General features: G+C 38.8%; 1 protein-coding gene across 3 annotated transcripts in view; it reads right to left on the reverse strand.

Annotated features, from left to right (window-relative positions):
• The window catches only part of Cd109 (CD109 molecule), a 289,871-nt gene that overhangs the window by 17,319 nt on the left and 248,846 nt on the right, over positions 1-23,706 (reverse strand). For all 3 annotated transcript variants that reach the window (XM_045160121.1, XM_045160120.1, XM_004660405.2), the window contains one exon: positions 9,407-9,554. In XM_045160121.1, the coding sequence (XP_045016056.1) occupies positions 9,407-9,554 (148 nt within the window). The remainder of the gene's footprint in view (positions 1-9,406; positions 9,555-23,706) is intronic.

Genomic DNA, 23,706 nt, shown 5'->3' on the forward strand with positions numbered 1-23,706 from the left:
CTCCTAGGCATATATCCGAAGGAATCATCTCATTTCCTTAGAAGTACGTGCTCAACCATGTTTATTGCTGCTCAATTTATAATAGCTGGGAAATGGAACCAGCCTAGCTGTCCCTCAACTGATGAGTGGATAATGAAGATGTAGCACATTTATACAATGGCGTTCTTCTCAGAGGTAAAGAAAAATGAAGTTATGAAATTTGCAGAAAAATGGATGGACCTGGAAAGGATTATACTAAGTGAGGTAACCCAGGCCCAGAAAGCCAAGTGCCACATGTTCTCTCTCATATGTAGATCCTAGCTACAGATGATTGGGCTTCTGCGTGAGAATGAAAATACTTAGTAGCAGAGGCCAGTAAGTTAAAAAGGAGACATAAAGGGAAGAGAAAGGAAGGGAGGAGGATACTTAATAGGTTGATATTGTATATATGTAATTACAATGATTGTAACGGGGAGGTAATATGATGGAGAATGGAATTTCAAATGGGAAAGAGTGGGGGTGGGGTTGGAGGGAATTACCATGGGATGTATTTTGTAATCATGGAAAATGTTAATAAAAATTTAAAAAGAAAAAAAATTAAAAAAGAAAAAGAAAAAAATTACAAAATTATTGGGGGCGATTCGAGAGATGGCTCAGTGGTTATGGCATTTGCCTGTGAAGCCTAAGGACCCATGTTTGACTCTCCACCACATAAGCCAAATGCACAAAGGTGAGGCAAGTGCAAGGTCACACATGCCCACTAGGTGATGAAAAAAAAAAAAAGAAAGAAAGAAAGAAAGAAAAAGAAAATACTTAGTAGCAGAGGCCAGTAAATTAAAAAGGAGACATAGCCGGGCGTGGTGGCACACACCTTTAATCCCAGCACTCAGGAGGCAGAGGTAGGAGGATTTCCGTGAGTTCAAGGCCACCCTGAGACTCCATAGTGAATTCCAGGTCAGCCTGGGCTAGAGTGAGACCCTACCCGAAAAAACCAAAAAAAAAAAAAAAAAAAAAAAAAGGAGACATAAAGGGAAGAGAAAGGAAGGGAGGAGGGTACTTAATAGGTTGATATTGTATATATGTAAGTACAATGATTGTTATGGGGAGGTAATATGATGGAGAATGGAATTTCAAAGGAGAAAATGGGGGGGAGGGAGGGTATTAACACGGGATTCTTTTTCTAATCATGGAAAATGCTAATAAAAATTTTAAAAAATTAAATCATGATATTTTCAGGAAATAAAATAAACTGGAAATTATTATGTTAACTAAAATATGCCATACTGAAATAATTACCTGAGTATAATTATGAAATGCATATTTAAATCTCAGTCTTATATATTCATGTGTTTGTGTTTATGTGCTTGTTAATAAACTAGAAAGGGGACTACAAAAGAGAAAAAAAGCAATCTTCAGGAGGGTGAAAGTACATGTAACATGAAAGCAGAAAAGAGCTACTGCGAGGCAGTAAAGAAACCAGATGCAAGGTGGTAAGGGAATGGGGAAGTAGTACAATGAAGAAATATAAACAAAAACAATGTATGTGTGAAAGTACCATGCATATATCCCTCAACTTGCCAACTTATTAATAAATAAGAAACTACTAAAAGAAAATGTTTTAAAATAAACCTTTCCTGAGTGATAGGGAAATGTAGGGTGTCTTTGAGAGGACAGAGCTTTCCTTGGCTCTTGGCTGGCTGTAACTCAGGAGATAGGGTGCCAGACATTCACAGACACACAAAAGTTTTAGTCAGTGGTCTCCAGGTTCTTGACATATGAATTTCCATGGACTTAATTAACAGAATTCATCATAAAGGGCAAAGTTTAGAAAGATTTTATTATAGGCTCCTGGTTAAGATGATGGCCTAAGGGGTGGATATAAGCAGTAAAACACCATAATACACTCTTCTACTGAAAAGTAAAGATGTGTAAGGAGTTATCAAAAACAGCAGAGAAGCAGATGAGACCTGGAGCTTTTAGCAACCACACAAGCAGCCAGAATTGGTTCCACCCATGGTGCAAGCAGTCTAGGTCCTCTGGGAAGAGTTATACCACTCCTGCCCATCTGAGCCACAGGAACAGAACCCAGGTAAAGGGACTTTCCACTCACACCAACCTCCTAACAAAGTCAAAAACCCACAGGAAGGCTGGAGAGATGGCTTAGTGGTTAAGGGCTATGAAGCCTCAGGACCCAGGTTCAATTCCCCAGTACCCACTTAAGCCAAGGTGCTTCATATGTCTAGAGTTCATTTGCAGTGGCTAGAGGTTCTGACATGCCCATTCTCATTCCCTCCCCCCTTTTCTCCCCCCTCCTCTCATAAATAACATATATTTATATATATTTAAAAACCTGAAAGAGAAGACAGAAGGGACAAGTTGAGCAGCTCTGGAAGGAGAAGACAAATGGGACCAGCTACACAGCTCCAGTACAACTTCAGGCACCCTCCACTACAGCCACAGGACACCTGAGGAAGGGAACTCAGCCACACAGCAGCCAGCACAGCCAATCAGAAAAGCAGATCCACTAACCCAGGGAGCCAAGCCAAACCCACAGCACAACAAAGCAGGACCCAGTGGGCACTCAGCATAGGTGAGACCAAAAGTAATTCCAAAAGGTAATGGCATACTTACATTGGATCAATCTCTGCCCCCAAAGCCTGGTATATCAGCCTGCACTGGAACTGCTAATTGCACCTTGCATGTCCAGGCAGGTTATGTGTTAGATTTTACTGATGGTAGAGTTTACCATTCATGTTTTTTGTTTTTGTTTTTAAAGGTAAGGTCTCACTCTAGCCTAGACTGACCTGGAATTCATTACATAGTCTCAGGGTGGCCTTAAACTCACAGCGGTCCTTCTACCTCTGTCTCCTGAGTACTGGGATTAAAGGTGTGCACACCACATCCAGTGTTTACTGTTCTTAAATAAGCTATATTTTGAGCTTGTGGTTTGTCTCTTCCTGATTTATGGTATCTCTGTCTTTTCTTTTGTCATTCTTGGGGGCAGGGTCTCACTTGGTGCCAGGCTGACCTGGAACTCATTACAGACCAGAAATCTCAGTCTCTCAGTTGACAGGATTAAGGGTGTGGGGCAACACACACCTTTAGGGATTTTGACTTTGTTAGATTATCTGGTGTTTTAATCCCCACACTTATACAAACAATCCATACTGATTTTAATTGAGTGTATATTGCTCAGATGAATTTTAGAATTGCCTGTATTTTGTCCCACCCACCCTACTACAATACTTACATAAAAGGAAAACCCAACACCTAAGGTGACTTCTGCTGTTACTCTGGGAGTAATATAAGAGCCACACCTGGCACCTTAAGTTCCTACCCTGAAGATATATAAAGTTGGATTTACATTTCCAAGAATACTACAGATAATTAGAAACCCAAGCATGAAATTAATCTAAGATGCAAAAATCTTTACATTAGGATACAAGAAACACAAAAAATCAAGACAATATATTTCCACCAAAAGTTATAAATCCATCAGAAATAGCACCCAGTGAGACTGATTTAGATAAAATGCCTGGCAAAAACTTCAAAAGAATGATTATAATTATGTTCAAAAGAAGAAAACAAACTCCTGAAGGAGAACATGGGAAACCAACTTAATGATATAAGGAGGTAAATACAAGACATGAGTAAGAAAATAGAAATACTAAAGAAAAACCAATCAGAAATACTAGAAATGAGGGCTGGAGAGGTTGCTTAGTGGTTAAGGTGCTTTCTTGCAAAGCCAAAGGATCACAGTTCGATTCTCCAGGATCCATATAAACCAGATGCACAGGGTGGCACATGCATCTGGAGTTCATTTGCAGTGGCTGGAAGCTCTGGTACACCTGTACACCTGTTCTCTCCCTCTCCCTCCCTCCTCCCCCCCTCCTCTTTCTCTCTCAAATAAATAAATAAATAAAATATTTAAAAATTTTAGAAACCAAGAAATGCTAGAAATGAAGAACAAAGTAAGTCAAATAAAAAACTCTGTAGAAAGTCTCACCAACAGGAAAGGATGGAATATCTAAACTAGAAGACAAGGATGGCAGATCTAATACAGTCCAACAAAGAGAAAGACAAACTAATAGGAAGGTATAGATGGGAATTTCAAGACATCCAGGACACTGTGAAGAGATCAAATATAAGAATTCAGGCATGAGCCGGGCGTGGTGGCGCACGTCTTTAATCCCAGCACTCGGGAGGCAGAGGTAGGAGGATCGCCGAGAGTTCAAGGCCACCCTGAGACTACATAGTGAATTCCAGGTCAGCCTGAGCCAGAGTGAGACCCTAACTCGAAAAACCAAAAAAAAAAAAAAAAAAAAAAAAAGAATTCAGGCATGATAGGAGAAGAATTTCACTTCAAGGCATAATAGGTGTTTTCAGCAAAATCACAGAAGAAAATTTCCCTCAAATAGGGAGAGAGAAGCCAATACAGATATAAGAAGCCCTTAGAACACCAAACAGAAGAAAGAAAGAAAAAACATGAAAGAACCTCTCCTCACCATATTATAATTAAACTACAAAACACACAAACCAAATCAAATAAAGCAGTTACAGAGAAACATCAAGTGACATACAAAGGCAAGCCCATCAGGATAACAGCAGATTACTAACAGAAACTTTAAATGCCAGAAAAGCTTAAAACTGTGTATACCAATTTCTGAAAGATAACTATCAAGATTACTTTATCCCGCAAAGCTACCCATCCATTTGACAGAGAAATAAGGACAGGCCACAACAATGACAGGATAAAGGAATAAATGATCACTTAGCCAGCTCTACAGAAAATATTTGAATGGATCCTTTAGGTTGAAGCGAAATGAAAGCACACACATGAGGAAACAGGAAAAAACATACTGAAATAATAGTTAACATAACAGAACAAAGGAAAAACAGTAATACAAAACAAGAAGAATGACAAGAATAAATTCACACTTTTCAATAATAACTCTTAATATCAATAGCCTCAATGCCCAAACCAAAAGACACAGGCTAGCAGACTGGATTACAAGGCAGGACCCTTCTGTTTGCTGCCTCCAAGAAACTCACCTCTTCACACAAGACAGACACAATCTTGCCTGGAGGGATGGCTTAGCAATTAAGGGACTTGCCCACAAAGCCAAAGGATCAAAGTTCAGTTCCCCATGACCCACATAAGCAAGAATCACAAGGTGGCATATGCAAATGGACTTAATCTGCAGTGGCTAGAGGCCCAGGTGTACACATTCTCTCTGTCTCTCTCTCTGTCTCTCTATCTCTGACTATCATAAATAAATAAACAAATAACAGAAACAATCTTAGGGTGAAAGGATGGAAAATGATATTTCAAGCAAATCATCTTAGAATACAAGCAGGGTTTGTTATCCTAATATCTGACAGGATAGACTTCAAACCAACATTAGTGAGGAAGGATAAAGGAGGTCACTTGATATTTATTAAAAGAACAATTCAACAAGAGGAAATTACAATTCTAAACATATATGCACCTAACATTGGTACTTCCAATTTCATCAGACAAATGTTATTAATCTTAAGATCACAGATAACACCAAGCACAATTGTAGTAGGTGACTTTATTACCCCATTCTCATGAAATGACAGGTCATACCAGCAAAAGATAAAGAGATACATCTAGAGTAAATGATATCATTGAACAATTGGACCTAACCAAACATTCTACATCTACAGAACATGTATAGAACATTCCATCCAAATGCTATAGAATGCACATTCTTTTCAGTAGCACATGGAGCATTCTTTAAAATAGACCATATGGAGCCGGGCGTGGTGGCGCACGCCTTTAATCCCAGCACTCGGGAGGCAGAGGTAGGAGGATCGCCATGAGTTCAAGGCCACCCTGAGACTACAGAGTTAATTCCAGTTCAGCCTGGACCAGAGTGAGACCCTACCTCAAAAAAACAAAAACAAAAACAAAAAAACAAAAAAAAAAAGACCATATGTTAGGACACAAAACAAATCTTAACAAATACAGGGAAATTGAAATAATTCCTTGTATTCTCTCTGATCACAATGGGATTAAACTACAAATCAACAGCAAGAAAAACTATAGAGCATGGACAAATTAATGGTGAATGGATCATCACTGAAGGAATCAAAAAGGAAATCAACAAATTCATAGAATCAAATGATAATAATAACATAACATATAAAAATTTTGGGGATGCAATGGAGCCAGTCCCAAGAGAGAATTTTATACCTTTAAGTGCCTGTATGAAGAAATTAGAAAGGTCACCAGTAAACAACTTAATGCTTCACCTTAAGGCCTAGAAAAAAGAAAAACAATGCAAACCAAAAATCAGTAGATGAGAAGAAGTAATAAAGATTAGGGTAGAAATTAATGAAATAGAAACCAAAAAGTAAAACATTACAAAGCAACAATGAAACAAAGAGTTGGTTCTTTGAAAGGACAAACAAAATGCATAAGCCCTTTGTAAATCTGACCAAAAGAAACAGAGAAGATAAACAAATTAATAAAATTAGTGATGAAAAGGCACCTTACAACAGATACCAAAAAATTCAGAAAATGAGGCCATATTTTTAGAACAGTTACTCTACTAAGTTTAAATTCTGAAAGAATGGATGATTTTTTAAATTTATATGACCTTCCAAAATTAAATCAAGATGAGATAAACTATTTAAACAGACCTATAACAAACATAGAGATCAAAGCAGTTATAATATATATATACACATATACCAACTAAAACTAAAAGTTCAGGCCCAGATGGATTCATGGGTGAATTTTACCAGACCTTCACACAAGTACTAACACCAAGGCTTCTCAAAGTTTTCCATAATATAGAAAAGGAAAGAATATTAGCAAACTCTTTCCATGAAGCCAGAATTATCCTGATACCAAAACCTGACAAAGACAGAACCTCATGAAATTCAAAAGCTTTTGCACAGCAAAGGACACTATGAATAGAGCAAAGAGGAAACCTATAGAATGGGAGAAAAATCAGGCCAGGCATGGTGGCACATGCCTTTAATCACAGCACTTGGGAGGCAGAGGTAGGAAGATCACCATGACTTCAAGGCCAGCCTGAGACAACATAACTAATTCCATGTCATTCTGGTCTGGACTACAGTGAAACCCTACCTCAAAAAAAGAGAGAGAGAGAGAGAACACTGAGATGATTGACATTTGCACACGCATTTAATCCCAGCATTTTGGAGGCAGAGGTAGAAGGATCACCGGTGAACCTGGAACCCCCTCCTCCTCCCAGAAAAAAAAAAACAGAATCAGAGAAAATCTTTGCCAGCTATACATCTTACAGGGGATTAATATCCAGGATATATAAAGAACTCAAAAAAAAAAAAAGAAAGAAATCAAACAACCTAATTAAAAATGGGCTATGAAACTAAATAGAGTGTTCTCAATAGAAGAAATAAAGATGGCCTATAAACACCTTTACAATATTCTACATCCTTAGCCATCAGGAAAATGCAAATTAAATCTACATTGAGATTCCATCTCATTCCTGTCAGAATGGCTATTACCAAGAAAACAAGTGACAACACAGGCTACCAAGGATTTGGGAAAAAAAGGAACCCTTCTACACTATTGTTGAAAATGTAAACTTGTACAGCCATTGTGGAAATTAGTGTGGAGGTTCCTGAGACAGCTAAAAATAGATTTACTATATGACCCAGACATACCAATTCTAGGCATACATTCTAGGGACTCTTCTCACAACCTTAGAGATAGTTGCTTATCCACATTTATTGCCACTCTATTCACAATAGCTAGAAAATGGAACCAGGCTAGATATCCCTCAACTGATGAATGAATCATGAAGATGTGGTACATTTATATAATGAAGGTCTATTCAGCAATAAAGAAAAATGTAATTATGAAATCTGCAGGGAAATGGATAGATCTAGAAAGGATTATACTTAGGTAAGCCAGGCCCAAAAAGCCAACCACCACATGTTCTCTTTCATATGTGGATCCTAGCTATAAGTGATTAGACATATATGTGAATTGGAGTAAAAACTGGTATCAGAGGCCAGTAAGATAGAAAGGGGCTATAAGAGAGAGAGGAGAAGGGAGGAATTAAGGAGACTGTATTGTATATATGTAAGTAGATGAACATATTACTGGGGGGAGAATGGACTAAGTGAGGTCTGGAGAAGGGACTGAGTAAAGGAAGAGTGGGAGGAGGGTTAACAAAATTTAAGATGTTCTGGATAAGCCATATGGAACCCTACTTTTATGGATAATGGCATACCCAGAAGCCATAGATTGTGACTAGAAAAATTTTAGTACCAAGACAGGTGTGGTAACACATGCCTTTAATCCCAATACTCAGGAGGCAGAGATAGGAGGATTACCATGAGTTCAAGGCTACCCTGAGACTACATAGTGAATTCCAGGTCAGCCTGAGCTACAGTGAGACCCTAACTTGAAAAAAAAATTCTTTTTTCAGTTCCAGCAGTGGGATACTTTCCAGTGAGTTGTTGGACAGGGATGTCCCTGATGCCCCCAAAACATTATAGGCCATTGCCAAGGCTCTTGGTTTCCCACCAGAAATAGATGGTAAGACCCTATTGCTGAATACTCTATATTCCTGAGATGTAAGGTCAGTAAAAAATCAAGCTGGAACTGTGCTGAAAACCTCCCCTCTGTAGACCAGTGACAGATAGCTAGAAAAACCTATGCTGTATGCAGCCCTGTGGGAGAGAGAAGTCCTCAGCAGTGATAAATAACAGTGAATAAAGCAAGCCTTAAGTTTGGCCATCCAGGCCAAATGAGCCATCAGTTGTAATAGTGGTATTTCTGTTATGGGAGAAACCAGCTACTCTCTAATTGGACAGGAGGCCCGTTCCATGGGAGGGAATACATGCCCAGTACTGAAAACCTAGTCAAATGCCTATGGTAGGGGAGGTCATGAACCCTAGGGAAGTAATGCATGCTGTTGTTTGACTAAATGCATATATAATGCCAAAGTTCCCTGTAAGCACTTTTGTTAATGTTTGTACATATATATTAGTGCTACTCTTACTTTCAGGTTGAGAAGCTTCTCTTTTCAGATGGTTGTGACCACTTAGATGACCCAAAAGGCAACATAGTGCTGAGAATAAATGACAGAAGAGTATTCAGCACTGAAACATCTCTCTCACACTCTCCAGTGCTCATGGTCCATTGTGGGAGAGGGGGCAGAAATAATATAAGATCCAATTGAATGGTATTAATCTGGAATTAAAGTCATGTGCCACCATGCCTGGCTGAATGTTATGTCTTTTTAATGGAAGCAAACAAAACATGGTTGCCATGCTAAAACTACTCAAAGTTGCATAAAGCTGAAATAATAACTTCAACAAAAATACCTAAAAGAACACAGGCTTTTGAATCCTTCACCAATAGCTACCTTCATCATGAAACTTACATCTTACTACTTACAGAATCTAAATAAAGATTGAGTTTTCCATGATCATGCTCGACTTTCTTCACAGTCTCACTCAGAGGAACTGCATCTGAGGGCACAGTGAAGCCACTGAGAAGGTTGACTTCCATCAGGGCCATACCACTCCTCTTTGGGCCCAAAAATCTATATCAATAAGAGGAAGAAAAAAAAAGTTTAGGAAAAACATAAAGCAAATGACCTTTACAGAAAAATTAAAACTACCAAATGTCATTCCCAATACTTCTTGAACTTAAATATAATTTACTATAGAAAATTCTTATATATGTAATATTTTGTAACTTTCAACCATATGTGGAAGAACAAGACAAAAGTGATATGCTAGACAGGATGAAATATCTTCAGTTAATGGGATTATGTTGATAGGTTGCAACAGGTATGATGCACAACCTCTCAGAAGATTCTATTAGTATTTTGTAGTGGTCATACAAAACTAAACATTTCTCAGAAAGTTGGTATTTTCTCAAAAGTTGGCAAAATCAAATTTTCAAGATGAGGTCCAGCAGTGTAAAGGGGATATTAGCAGACCTTTGACCTTCCCTACCTCCAAGTTCCCTGGTTCTGGTACACCTGCTGCTGGCTTAGGGCTGCTTGTGTGTTCTGCATGTGTGGTGCATAAACAGGCCTTTTCTTCTGGCTTCCTGATTGACCTGCTCCTGGGTTCACAAATCCCTGTTCCCCTGAGTCAAAGGGTACACAGGCCACTGTGGGAGATCATCTCTTGCCCCTGGCTCCCAAGCTTCTTAGATTCTGAGTCCCCAACTCATGGTTCCCTTGTGTTGAAGAGTGCATGCAAGTGGAGTGAGTATACAGAGCTCCCAGTTCCTGAGCTCCCAGTTCCCCACCTCCCAGTTCCCCAGGTACCTTTGATATATTTGCAATTTCCACAATCTGCGCATCTGCAGTTATAACTCCATTCTACACCAATCTGGGTCATATTTAAAACATAATAGTCACCAAAAATCTTAAAATGACAAATACTTGCTTTCTCCTCAATAAAATAAGACTTTTACCCTGAGATTGGTAGACCACAATGCAAAATAATAAAAATAAAAACACAATGAAAGTCAGAAAACTAACAGATCTCCAAAAAGGATGCCTAGTCCTACAATGGAAGCCTCCAGTAAAATAATAAGGAAAACAACAGAAATTGAATCCCAAAATGAAAGCACATCAAGCTGTTTATCCTGATCTAAAGAATTTCTGAACTGGAAGTAAGGAATCAAAAGGCCAACAACTGCATAAATGAAATTGAGCAGAATTATCTCTTATAAAGCACTCAGCTTTTGTCATCAGGCTTAATTGAAGAAAACCAGAGATGCCTCAAAAGAGATATAAATGTATTGAAGGTGAGTCAACAAATGAAACATCTCAATACCCAGCTGATTAAGCTTGATTTAGACATGATCAAATGCAAGTATGAATTCCAGGAAGCATTAAGAAAATCAGATCTTGAACTGAAATCATGCTTCAAAAAAAGATATGAATATGATGCAAAATAGCACAACAGAAAACAAAAATCAAGTAGAGTTTTTAAAAACCTCTCTGGAACCCCTCACTAAAAGGGTCACTCATGTGAAAGATAGAACCTCTGACCTGGAAGACAAGACAGAGAAATTGAATGGGAGTCCAAAAATACTACTAAGTTCAAAATATTATGCAAACAGAATATGAGGAAACTGTGGGATGCCCTAAAACAATCCAACATCAGGATCATGCATATACCAGAAGGGGAAGAAATCCAGGCCAAAGGCATATAGAAAATATTCAACAAAATTATTGAAGAAAATTTTCCCAATCTCACAAAAGAGAGGCTCATACAGATAAAAGAAGTTCACAAAACACCAAATAGACAGGACCAAAGAAGAAACTCTCTAAGGCACATCACAGTTAAAACTATTTTCAATGAGGGATGGAGAGCTTGCTTAGTGGTTAAGGCACTTGCCTGCAAAGCCTAAGGACCAATGTCTACTCTCCAGATCCTAAGTTACCCAGACACACAAAGGTGAGACAAACACAAGGTTGAACATGCCCACTACGTGATGCAAGCATCTGCAGTTGGATTGCAGTGGCTGAGGCCCTGGTGCACCAATTTCTCTCCCTTTCTTTCTTTCTTTCTTTCTTTCTTTCTTTCTTTCTTTCTTTCTTTCTTTCTTTCTTTCTTTCTCTCTCTCTCTCTCTTTCTCTCCTCTCCCTCTCATAATAAATTAAACTGGAAACAGGCATGGTGGTGCATGCCTTTAATCCCAGCACTCTGGAGACAGAGGTAGGAGGAGTGATTTGAGTTCAAGGCCACCCTGAAACTACATAGTGAACTCCAGGCCAGCCTGAGTTAGAGTGAAACCCTACCTCAGAAAAAAATTTTAAAAAATTAAAAAAACTGACTTTATTCTTAAACTATATATAGCCAGTCACAGTCAGGGTTTTACTTAGGTAACTGTCTCACTTCTAGTATCTCAAGTTCATTACTTATAGACATATTGATACCTAAGACATGTTTCCTTCTCTAGAAAAATAATCTTAAACTCTGCTGTTCTGCTTCCAGTTTTTTATGGTAATTGGTATGAGCATAGGTACACAGACTAGCCAAAGTTGTTTTCAAGCAAAGATACCAAGATTTTATAATGTCTTATCTTTTCCTGACATACAATTTCTAGGTTAAATCAATTGGCTTAAAGTTATTGACCAAATAATTGATAAAATATTGTTTTCAGTGCTACTAAAATGTTCTGCCTATATTTATAACTGACAGATACTTAAAAGATAGAATGTGTATGTGTTCTATGTTCCAAATATAGCTTATACTGTCATCTGACATCTAAATGTAAATATTAATCAGAATGATTTTAAAGTATTGTGTCATTCTCTAACCAGATCTTCTTTGCTAACCAGAAATGCTCTGTACCTTTTTAACTAAATCTGTCTTGCTAATCAGATAGGCACAGTCTCTCTGAGTGATTAATAACCAAATGTGGAAGCCAGAATTAATTGGAAACACTGGAATTAAAAGGATAACTAATATTTTGGTTCCTGTTCCCAGGTCAGAAGGCCACAGGAGATGATGGGACACTTGCTAACTTCTAGCCTCTGGTCAGCTACCTGTCTTCTTGATCAGGGAGGAGATGGAGACCCAGAGATGAATTTTAAGTCAGTGTATCTACAACAGGAGAGTCACATTGGAGAAAAATCAGTCCACTAGGCTTCCCAGAAGAGGTAGGGCCACTTGTCAGCATGACCTTGACTTATCCTATCAGATGACAATGCTGAAAGTCATAGAATTTTCACAGGTCCCTAAGAGTTGCTTCTATAGTGCCATTATTGACCTTGAAAATACATAGTTAATTTTGGCAGCCTGCACGGTCTTAATCACCCAGCAAGAGAACATAACTATAAAATATAACTATACTATAAACAAAGATTCAAACTAATAGGCTCCCCTGTCTGATGCTGGCTTATAACACTAAACTGTAACATTAACTCATGCCTTCTGCTCCTGCCTGTGCCTGATTAGTCAGCCACTACTGTCTTTAAATTTAAGAATTCCAAAAACTGCCCTCACTGCTTATGTTTACCTGATAGTTATTGATTTGTATTAGTCTAATCTCTCCTTGATATGTCTTATTAAAGGAGGAATATCACTAAGGACAGATCTCAGACTCCCATCCTGACATGTAAAAGCAATTCAGAGTTCTAGCTATTTGTACTTGCTGATGTGGGTGGTGCTGGTTGTTCAAAGGTGTCCTTTTGCTCAGATTTATAGAGGTAAATCAGATTTGTCTACCATTCATGGTGCTCTCTTAAAATTTGTAACATAAGGGGACCTGCATACCCTCAGGGAATTTGGCCCATACCCATCAACTAAGGGGTATAAATTCATCATGCCAGAGTCAAGAGGACAGTGTCCTCAGCTGATTGTAGCAACTAACAGATCACCAGGGACCCAGAGGGTCCCCTCCAAGTAAAGCTCTGGAGGATATCTACCCCTGACAAAGATACTACAGCACTTCTCTAGTCACTCTGGAAGCTGAATACTCTACGCATGGCAGAAGCTTGAAGAATTCAATGTGAGATATCAAAAACAATTGTTTTAAATCATATAGACTGCACAAGCTTTTGTAAACCAGCTGCACATTTGCTTGTATGAAAATTTGTTTTCTTGATCACCGTGGCTCACCACTCCAGTTATTGCCATCTCTCTACTCAAAATTCTGTTACCTATGATTGAATATAGGCCACTTCATTTTAAATGTTCTAATCAACTTTATCCAACAGAGAATTTACTCAGTAAAATTAATGGTTCTCAGGACCGAGTATGAGGCTATGGTAAGCGATGAGTCTAAGATTTCACTCAGTTGCTAAAACCAGTAAGGAATGAAACAACCTCTGATGAGCAGACCTGAGGGAAGCCATCTTAGGCCATTCAGCCTTCTTGGCAGTCTCAGGGAGCCCTAAGAGACTAAAGATTAACACAGAGCAATAACTACTAGCCTGAGGGTATGATTCCACTAAAGATATCTGCTGTTAGTCTTGCCCTAAGGTCAAGGTAGCCTGGTACTCCATAAGAACTTTATCTGGTGTTTGGTCTTGCTCATATCTGCAGATCTCACTACCCAAGTTCTGCTTTTGTAAATTGTGCTTGCTTACTCTTGCAAAAGATAATTGGGGTAGGAGGGAAAGAGTAAGGGGTAGGCCATTGTAAAGTAATGTAGTTTTTACCTTTAAAAACTCACTGTAAAAGTAGAATGAAGCTGCTGTCCTCCTTGCTGTGAGAGGACAGATGGTGACTGGCTTAATAAAGACTCTCTTTCATTTAAAAAAATTTATATATATATATATTAACAATGAAAACAAAGAGAGAGTGCTAAAATCAGCAAGAGAGAAATAATTCACTACATACGAGGGCAATCCCATCATAATTACCTCAGATTTCTCAATGGAAACTCTGAAAGCCAGAAGGGCCTGGAATTGAACACTTCAAAGTCTAAAACACTATGGCTTCCAACCCAAACTGCTGCACCCAGCAAAAGGATCTCTCATAATACGTGGTGAAAGGAAAACTTTCCATGAAAAAAGTAAGCTCTATGATTATATGTACACAAAGCAAACCTACAGAGAATACTTGAGGGAATACTCTACAAAGAACAGTCAAACAACCAATCTCAAGACCCTATAAGAAGAAGATCTCAATAACCAAAACTAGAGCAGACTCAAAAAAGTACAAAGCCCAATAAAGTACTAAACCCCATAAAGCACTTCATCATGGCAGGGATTAAATCAAACCTCATAGTTATAACCTTAAATATTAATGATCTTAACTCACCCATCAAAAGACACAATTTAACAGGGTAGAACAGAAAACTAGACCCTTCTATCTGCTGTCTTCAAGAAATCCACCTCACCAATCAAGATAGACCCCTCATCATGGTGAAAGGGTGGAAGAAGACATTCCAAGAAAATGAAAATAAGAAACAAACAGGTATGGTATATTAATATCTGATAAAATAGGATTCAAACCAAAAGTAATTGAAAAGGACAAAGAGAGCCACCTCTTATGCATCAAGGGAATGATCCAGCATGAGGACATCACAATCATAGATCTATTTGCACCAAAGAAAGGTACAACACAGTTTATTAAACAAAACCTACTAGACAAAAAAAAAAAAAAAAAAAAAACACCAGAAATAAAGACCAACATCATCACAGTTGGGGACTTCAATACTCCACTGTCATCATTAGACAGATCAACCAAGTATAAAATCAACAGGGAAATAATAGAGCTAAACAACATAATAGATCAAATAGACCTAATGGATTTCTATAGAACTTCCCACCCCAATTCTACAGAATACACAATCTTCTCAGCAGCCCACTGAACCTTCCCCAAAATAGATCATAAAGCATGCCTCCATAAATTCAGGAAAATGGACATAACTTCCTGCATCATATCAGATCACAACTCTTTAAAGCTAGAAATTAACAACAACAGACACAGAAGGAACTACATCAGCTCCTGGAGACTGAACAACACACATTTTTAAAATTTCTAGAATTCAAGCATAATGAAGACACAACCTACCAAAACATATGGAACACATTAAAGGCAGTCTTATAGAAAATTCATAGCACTAAATATCTACATAACATACACAGAGATATTACAAATTAATAACCCAACTGTCCACCTAGAGACATTGGATAAACAAGAAGAATGCAACCCTAAAAGCTCCATAGGGAAATAAATAAACAAATAATCAAGATCAGAGCAGAAGTAAATGAATTGGAATCTAAGACAACAATTAAGAAAATTAGTGAAATGAAGAGCTGGCTCTTAGAAAAAATAAACAACATTGATAAACAATTTGATCAAACAAAAAAGGAGAAGTTGCAAATTAACAAAATCAGAAATGAAAAGGGAGTGGTCACAACAGACATCAGTGAAATTGGAAGAATCATCAGGACATATTTCCAAAAACTATACTTCACAAAATAGGATACTCTGGAAGAAATGCATTAAATTTCTAGATATGTACTGCCTACTAAAACTAAACTCATAGGACATTAACCCCCTAAACAAACTTATCAAATTCAAGATAAAAAGGCAAACAAAAACCTAACTAAAAGAAAATTCCAGGACTGGATGACTTCTTAGCCAAATTCTATGAAACCTCCATTGAAGAACTGAAACCAATTTTTCTCAAACTGTTTCACATAATGGTAGAACAGGGAATCCTCCCCAACTCCTTTTATGAAGCTAGAATCACCCTAATAACTAAACCAGACAGAGATACAACACTAAAAGAAAACTATAAGCTTATATCCCTGATGAACTTTGATGCAAAGATCCTCACAAACTGAATTCAACAACATATCAAAAGCATTATCCAGGAGTTCCCTGCACAGTCAGTGTATGGGGGTTCACAAGGTCTGGAGTGAGTAGGCCAGACATATTTCTCCCCTCTCCCTCAGCCTGGCTCTGAGTTCCCTGCAGGGTCAGTGTGTGGGCAGGCTCAGTGGTCTGTAACGAGTAGGCCAGACCCAATTCTCCCCCCTCCCACAACCTGGTCTGAGTTCCTTGCACATTCAGTGTGAGGGCGGGTGCAGAAATCTGTCTGGCGTGAGTAGACCAAACCTATCTCTGGTCCCCTCCCACAGCCTGGGTATGAGTTCCCTCACCGTCAGTGTGTAAGTGGGCACGGTGGTCTGAAGTGAGTAATCCAGACCCATTTCTGATCCCCTCCAACAGCCTGGGCCTGAGTTCCCTGGGTCATCAGTGTGTGGGTAGGCACAGAGGTCTGGAGTGAGTAGGCTGTACCCATTTCTGGTCCCCTCCCACAGCCTGACCTGTCAGTGTGTGGGCTCCTCCCACCTCCAGTCTAGGCTGCCTGCACTGGCCCATGTCCTGGAGGGCTCAGCACAAAGTAGGCCAGATCCCTGTTCCATTAATCCTCCTAATCCTCTGGTCCTGGTAGGTCTGCTTGTGCCTTGCTTGGGGAGGCCTGATTCCTGTGTGAGCTGTGGAATCAGGCTTTTTGCTGTGGTATCTTGACTGGACAATAAGTATCAACATCGCTGTTCACCTGAAGTATAGGGTGAACAGGCCAAAAGACAAAAACTTGATTCCTCCTCAATAAAACAATCTTCCTAAAATGGGTAGAAAATAATGCAAAAAAGCAAACAACCCACTCCAAAACTGGAGCAGAGAACTAAATAGGGAGTTCTCAGAGGAAGAATTACAAATGGCTAACACACACTTAAGAAAATATTCAACATTCCTAACCACTAAGGAAATGCAAATTAAAACTATGATATTCCACCTTCCCCAGTAAGGATAGCAAACATTAAAAAATCAAATGAGAACATTTGAGAGAGACTTCCGGTTAGGATGGCGGTGTAGGTACCACGCCAAAGCAGCCTAGAGGGGAAAAAAGACCAAAAAAACTCAACAAAATACACACTTTTACTAAAAAGTGAGGTGTATAGGAAATTGAAGCAGCAGCGGAGAAGAAGAGATCAAGAGTATCCAGAGCCCGCACAGGCCAGCAAAAGCGGCCCCGGAAGCTTCGCCAACCGTGGCAGCAGCAGCGCACCAGAAAGCCACCAGACTCAGTTCCAGCCACAGGAAAAGCAAGGTTCCACTCACACTGGAGCTCTCCACAACTCAGGAAACATGAAGGTAGAGCAACAGTGAACAATGGAGGAGCAGACCACGAGGTAGAAGAACACGTGGAACAGCAAGAGAACCAGAACAGCTGCGGCTCCCTCCCCTCCCCCACAGCCTAAGCCCAGCTCCAGAGAACAGAGCAGCAGACCTGGGACCCGGCAACACCAAATTGAGCCAACAGTGGGACCCAAGCAGGAGCAGAGTCCAGCAGCAACATCAGCAACTCCGGCACCGTTAACAGTGGCCCCAGCAGCAGGAGATCCAGTAGCAACAGCAGCGGCAGACCCAGCAGCAGCAGCTTCAGAGGCGGCAGCAGCAGATCCAGCATCAGCAGCCTCAGTGGCAGCAGCAGCAGTGGACCCAGCAGCAGCTGCTTCAGCATCAGCAGCAGCTCCAGCAGTGGCAGCTACAGCAGAAGCAACAGGGACAGCAGCAGCAGCTTTAGCAGCAGCAGCTTCAGCAGCAGCGGCGACAGACCCAGCAGAGGCAGCTTTAGCAGCAGCAGTTCCACCAGCAGGTGTGCTGATCTGCAGGGCCACAATTGGCAGGCTCGGTTTGCCCTGCAGGAAAAGCCAGTGGCCAGATCCAGAAATCAGAACAGCAGCCTGATGACCAGGCAGCAACGTGACTGAGACAAAATCATCCAAGGTAACTGGGATTGCACCAGGGAAGGGTCTCACTGGTCACAAGCTGACTTGGATCCCTCAACAGACCAGAAATCTTAACCTCTATGTTGATAGAGGATCTGGTTGTTATAATGACTACACTGGCATACATACTTGGGGCTGTTTTTGATTGAATGGGTACAGTGTTTAGTTAACTTTTACAATCTACCTGTGTTTTATTCCACGCAGCCTACTTGAATACTCCCATACCAGGGAAACTCAACCCCTAGGAACACCTATGCAGATACTCTGAGAGTCTTAAGAGCCACACCTAACACCTTAAGCTCCTACCCTGAAAATATATAACATCAAATCAATTGATACAGCTAAGTATACCCAGCTAGCTAGAAAATCCAAGCATTAACTTAATCCAAGATGCAAAAATATATACACTATAACACAAGAAACACTAAAAAGCAAGACGATATAAATACACCTAAAAGTATTAATGCATCAGAAATGACCTCAACTGAGAACGAGTTAGAGGAAATGCCTGAGAAATATTTCAAAAGAATGATTGTAAATATGTTCAAAGAAGTCAGAGAACAAATCTAAGGACTCAAAGAGGAACTCAAGAAATCAAAGGAATCAAAGAAGATGCAGGACACCAATTTCATGAAATAAAGAAGGCAATACAAGACATAAATAAGGAAATAGAAATAATAAAGAAAAACCAATCAGAATTACTAGCAATGAAGAATACAGTTAATGAAATAAAAAACTCTGTACAAAATCTCACCAGTAGAATGGATGAAGGAGAGGACAGAATATCTAAGCTAGAACACCAGGTGGCAAATCTAATATAATCCAACAAAGAGAAAGACAAACTTATAGAAAAGTATGAGTGGGAATTTCAAGATATTCGGGACACTATAAAAATATCAAATAGAAGAATTCAGGGCATAGTAGAAGGAGAAGAATTCCACTCCAAAAGCATAGTAGGCATCTTCAACAAAATCATAGAAGAAAATTGTCCCCAAATTGGGAAAGAGGTACCAATGCAGATACAGGAAGCCTTTAGAACCCCAGCCAGACAAAACCTGGAAACAACCTCTCCTCGCCATATTATAATCAAACTTCCAAGCATACAAACCAAAGAAAAAATATTGAAAGCACTTAGAGAGAAAAATCAAGTTACCTACAAAAGCAAGCCCATCAGGATTACAGCAGATTATTCAACACAAACTTTTAAAGCCAGAAGGGCTTGGAGTGATATATTCCAAGTTCTAAAAGATAACAACTGTCAACCAAGGTTACTTTATCCTGCAAAGCTATCCATTCAAATAGACGGAGAAATAAAGACATTCCATGACAAAAGCAGGTTAAAGGAGTATTTGAAGACAAAACCAGCTCTACAGAAAATACTTGATAGAATCCTCCATGCTGAAAAAAAGGAAAAGCACACATATAAGGAACCTAGAAAAAACAAGCAATACTCAAATACTAGTTATCACAAGGAGCACAGATAGAACCGGAACCACAAAAAAAAAAAAAAAAAAGGAAAACTTAAATATACACCTGTCAATAATATCTCTTAATATCAACGGCCTCAATGCCCCAACGAAAAGACATACGTTTGTAGACTGGGTTAAAAAGCAGGATCCTACAATTTGTTGTCTCCAAGAAAGTCACCTTTCTACAAAGGATAGACATTATCTTAGGGTGAAAGGTTAGAAGATGGTGTTCCAAGCAAATGGGCCTAGAAAACAAGCAGGGGTTGCTATCCTAATATCTGACAAGGTAGACGTTAGACCAACATTAGTCAAGAAAGATGAAGGTCACTTTATATTGATTAAGGACACACTCGAACAGGAGGACATTACAATCCTAAACATATATGCACCTAACATGGGGGCTCCCAAATTCATCATACAAACACTATTAGAACTAGGTCACAGATAACACCAAACACAGTGGTGGTGGGTGACTTTAACGCCCCACTCTCATCAATTGACAGGTCCTCCCAGGAAAAAGTAAACAGAGAGGCATCTGGACTAAATGAGGTCATAGAAGGAATGGACCTAACAGATATATACAGGACATTTCATCCAAAGGCTGCAGAATATACATTCTTTTCAGCAGCACATGGAACATTCTCTAAAATAGACTGTAAGTTAGGACACAAAGCAAATCTTAACAAATTCAGGAAAATTGAAATAATTCCTTGCATTCTATCTGACCACAATGAAATTAAACTAAAAATCAGTAGCAAGAAACGCTATACAGCACACACAAACTCGTGGAAACTAAACAATACACTACTAAATGATGAATGGGTCAATGAAGAAATCAAGAAGGAAATCAAAAAATTTATAGAGTCAAATGATAATGAAAACAGAACATATCAAAATCTCTGGGACACAATGAAGGCAGTTCTAAGAGGTAAATTTATTGCCTTAAGTGCCTATATTAAGAAATTAGAGGGCTGGAGAGATGGCTTAGCGGTTAAACGCTTGCCTGTGAAGCCTAAGGACCCCGGTTCGAGGCTCAGTTCCCCAGGTCCCACGTTAGCCAGATGCACAAGGGGCGCACGCGTCTGGAGTTCGTTTGCAGAGACTGGAAGCCCTGGCACGCCCATTCTCTCTCTCTCCCTCTATCTGTCCTTCTCTCTGTGTCTGTCACTCTCAAATAAATGAATAAAAATTAAAAAAGAAAAGATTAAAAAAAAAAAGAAATTAGAAAGGTCGCAAATAAATGACCTACTGCTTCACCTTAAAGCCTTGGAAACAGAAGAACAAGGCAAACCAAAAATCAGTAGACGGGAAGAAATAATAACGATTACGGCAGAAATTAAGGAAATAGAAACAAACAAACAAAAAAAAAAACACAATCCAAAGAATTAATGAAACAAAGCGTTGGTTCGTTGAAAGGATAAACAAGATTAATAAACCCTTAGCAAATCTGACCAAAAGAAACAGAGAAGAGACACAAATTAATAAAATCAGAGATGAACAAGGTAACATCACAACAGATTACAGAGAAATTCAAAAAATCATAGGGACATACTATAAAAGCATATACTCCACAAAGTATGAAAATCTGAAAGAAATGGATGATTTCCTTGACTTATATGTCCTACCTAAATTAAATCAAAATGAGAATAATCACTTAAATAGACCTATAACAAACATGGAGATCCGAAAAGTTATCAATAATCTCCCAACTAAAAAAATCCCAGGCCCAGATGAATTCACTGCTAAATTTTACCAGACTTTTAAGGAAGAGCTAACACCATTGCTTCTTAAGCTTTTCCAGGAAATAGAAAAAGAAGGAATTCTACCAAACTCCTTCTATGAGGCCAGCATCACCCTGATACCAAAACCAGGCAAAGATAGAACAAAAAAAGAAAATTACAGACCAATCACCCTCGTGAACTTAGATGCAAAAATTCTCAACAAAATATTGACAAACAGAATACAAGAGTATATGAAAAAGATCATTCACCCTGACCAAGTAGGCTTTATCCCAGAGATGCAGGGATAGTTCAATATACGCAAATCTATAAATGTAATACATTACATAAATGGGTTGAAGGACAAAAATCACATGATCATCTCATTAGACGCAGAGAAAGCATATGACAAAATCCAACATCCCTTCATGATAAAAGTCCTACACAGACTGGGAATAGAAGGAACATATCTCAATATAATAAAAGCTATTTATGACAAGCCTACAGCCAACATATTACTAAATGGGAAAAAATCTGGACGCTTTCCCACTAAAATCAGAACAAGACAAGGGTATCCATGGTCCCCACTTTTATTTAACATAGTCTGGAAGTGTTAGCCATAGCAATAAGGCAAGAGACACACATAAAAGGGATACAAATTGGAAAGGAAGAGATCAAGTTATCATTATTTGCAGATGACATGATTCTATACATAAAGGACCCTAAAAACTCTACCAGCAAACTGCTAGAGCTGATCAAAACCTACAGCCATGTAGAAGGATACAAAATAAATACACAGAAATCAGTAGCCTTCATATATGCTAACAACAAACACACAGAAGATGAAATCAGAGAATCACTCCCATTCACAATTTCATCAAAAAAAAAAAAAAAGATAAAGTACCTTGGAATAAACCTAACCAAGAAAGTAAAGAATCTCTACAATGAGAACTTTAAAACACTCAAGCAAGAAATTGCAGAAGACACTAGAAAGTGGAGAATCATCCCCTGTTTCTGGATTGGAAGAATCAATATTGTAAAAATGGCAATCTTACCAAAAGCAATCTACACATTTAATGCAATCCCTATCAAAATTCCAAAGGCTTTCTTCATGGAAATAGAAAAAACAATCCAAAAATTCTTTTGGAATCACAAAAGACCTCAAATATCTAAAATAATTCTGAGCAACAAAAATAAGGCTGGTGGTATCACCATTCCTGATTTTAACCTATACTACAGAGCCATAGTAACAAAAACAGCATGGTACGGGCACAAAAACAGACATGTAGATCAGTGGGTCAGAATAGAGGACCCAGATGTAAGCCCAAGTAGCTATAGCCACCTGATATTCGATAAAAATGCCAAAAATACTCATTGGAGAAAAGACAGCCTCTTTAGCAAATGGTGTTGGGAAAACTGAATATATATCTGCAGAAGGATGAAAATAGATTCTTCTCTCTCGCCATGCACAAGAATTAAGTCCAAATGGATTAAAGACCTTAACATCAGACCTGAAACTCTGAAACTGCTAGAGGAAAAAGTAGGGGAAACCCTTCAACATATTGGTCTTGGCAAAGACTTTCTGAATACAACCCCAATTGCTCAGGCAATAAAACCACAGATTAACCACTGGGACCTCATGAAATTACAAAGATTTTGCACCACAAAGGACACAGTGAAAAAAAGCAAAGAAGCAACCTACAGAATGGGAAAAAATCTTTGCCAGCTATATATCTGGTAGAGGATTAATATCTAGGATATACAAAGAACTCAAAAAGTTAAATAATAAGGAATCAAACAAGCCAATCAAAAAATGGGCTATGGAGCTAAATAGAGAGTTCTCAAAGGAAGAAATACGAATGGCATATAAGCATCTAAAAAAATGTTCTACATCACTAGTCATCAGGGAAATGCAGATTAAAACTACATTGAGATTCCATCTCACTCCTGTCTGATTGGCCACCATCATGAAAACAAATGATCATAAATGTTGGCGGGGATGTGGAAAAAAAGGAACCCTTCTGCACTGCTGGTGGGAATGCAATCTGGTCCAGCCATTGTGGAAAACAGTGTGGAGGTTCCTAAAACAGCTAAAGATTGATCTACCATATGACTGAGCTATAGCACTCCTAGACATATATCCAAAAGACTCATCTCATTTCCTTAGAAGTACATGCTCAACCATGTTTATTGCTGCTCAATTTATAATAGCTGGGAAATGGAACCAGCCTAGATGTCCCTCAAATGATGAGTGGATAATGAAGATGGGGCACATTTATA

The sequence above is a fragment of the Jaculus jaculus genome, chromosome 10 (assembly GCF_020740685.1).
Source record: "Jaculus jaculus isolate mJacJac1 chromosome 10, mJacJac1.mat.Y.cur, whole genome shotgun sequence".
In the NCBI taxonomy this organism is placed as follows: Eukaryota; Metazoa; Chordata; class Mammalia; order Rodentia; family Dipodidae; genus Jaculus; species Jaculus jaculus.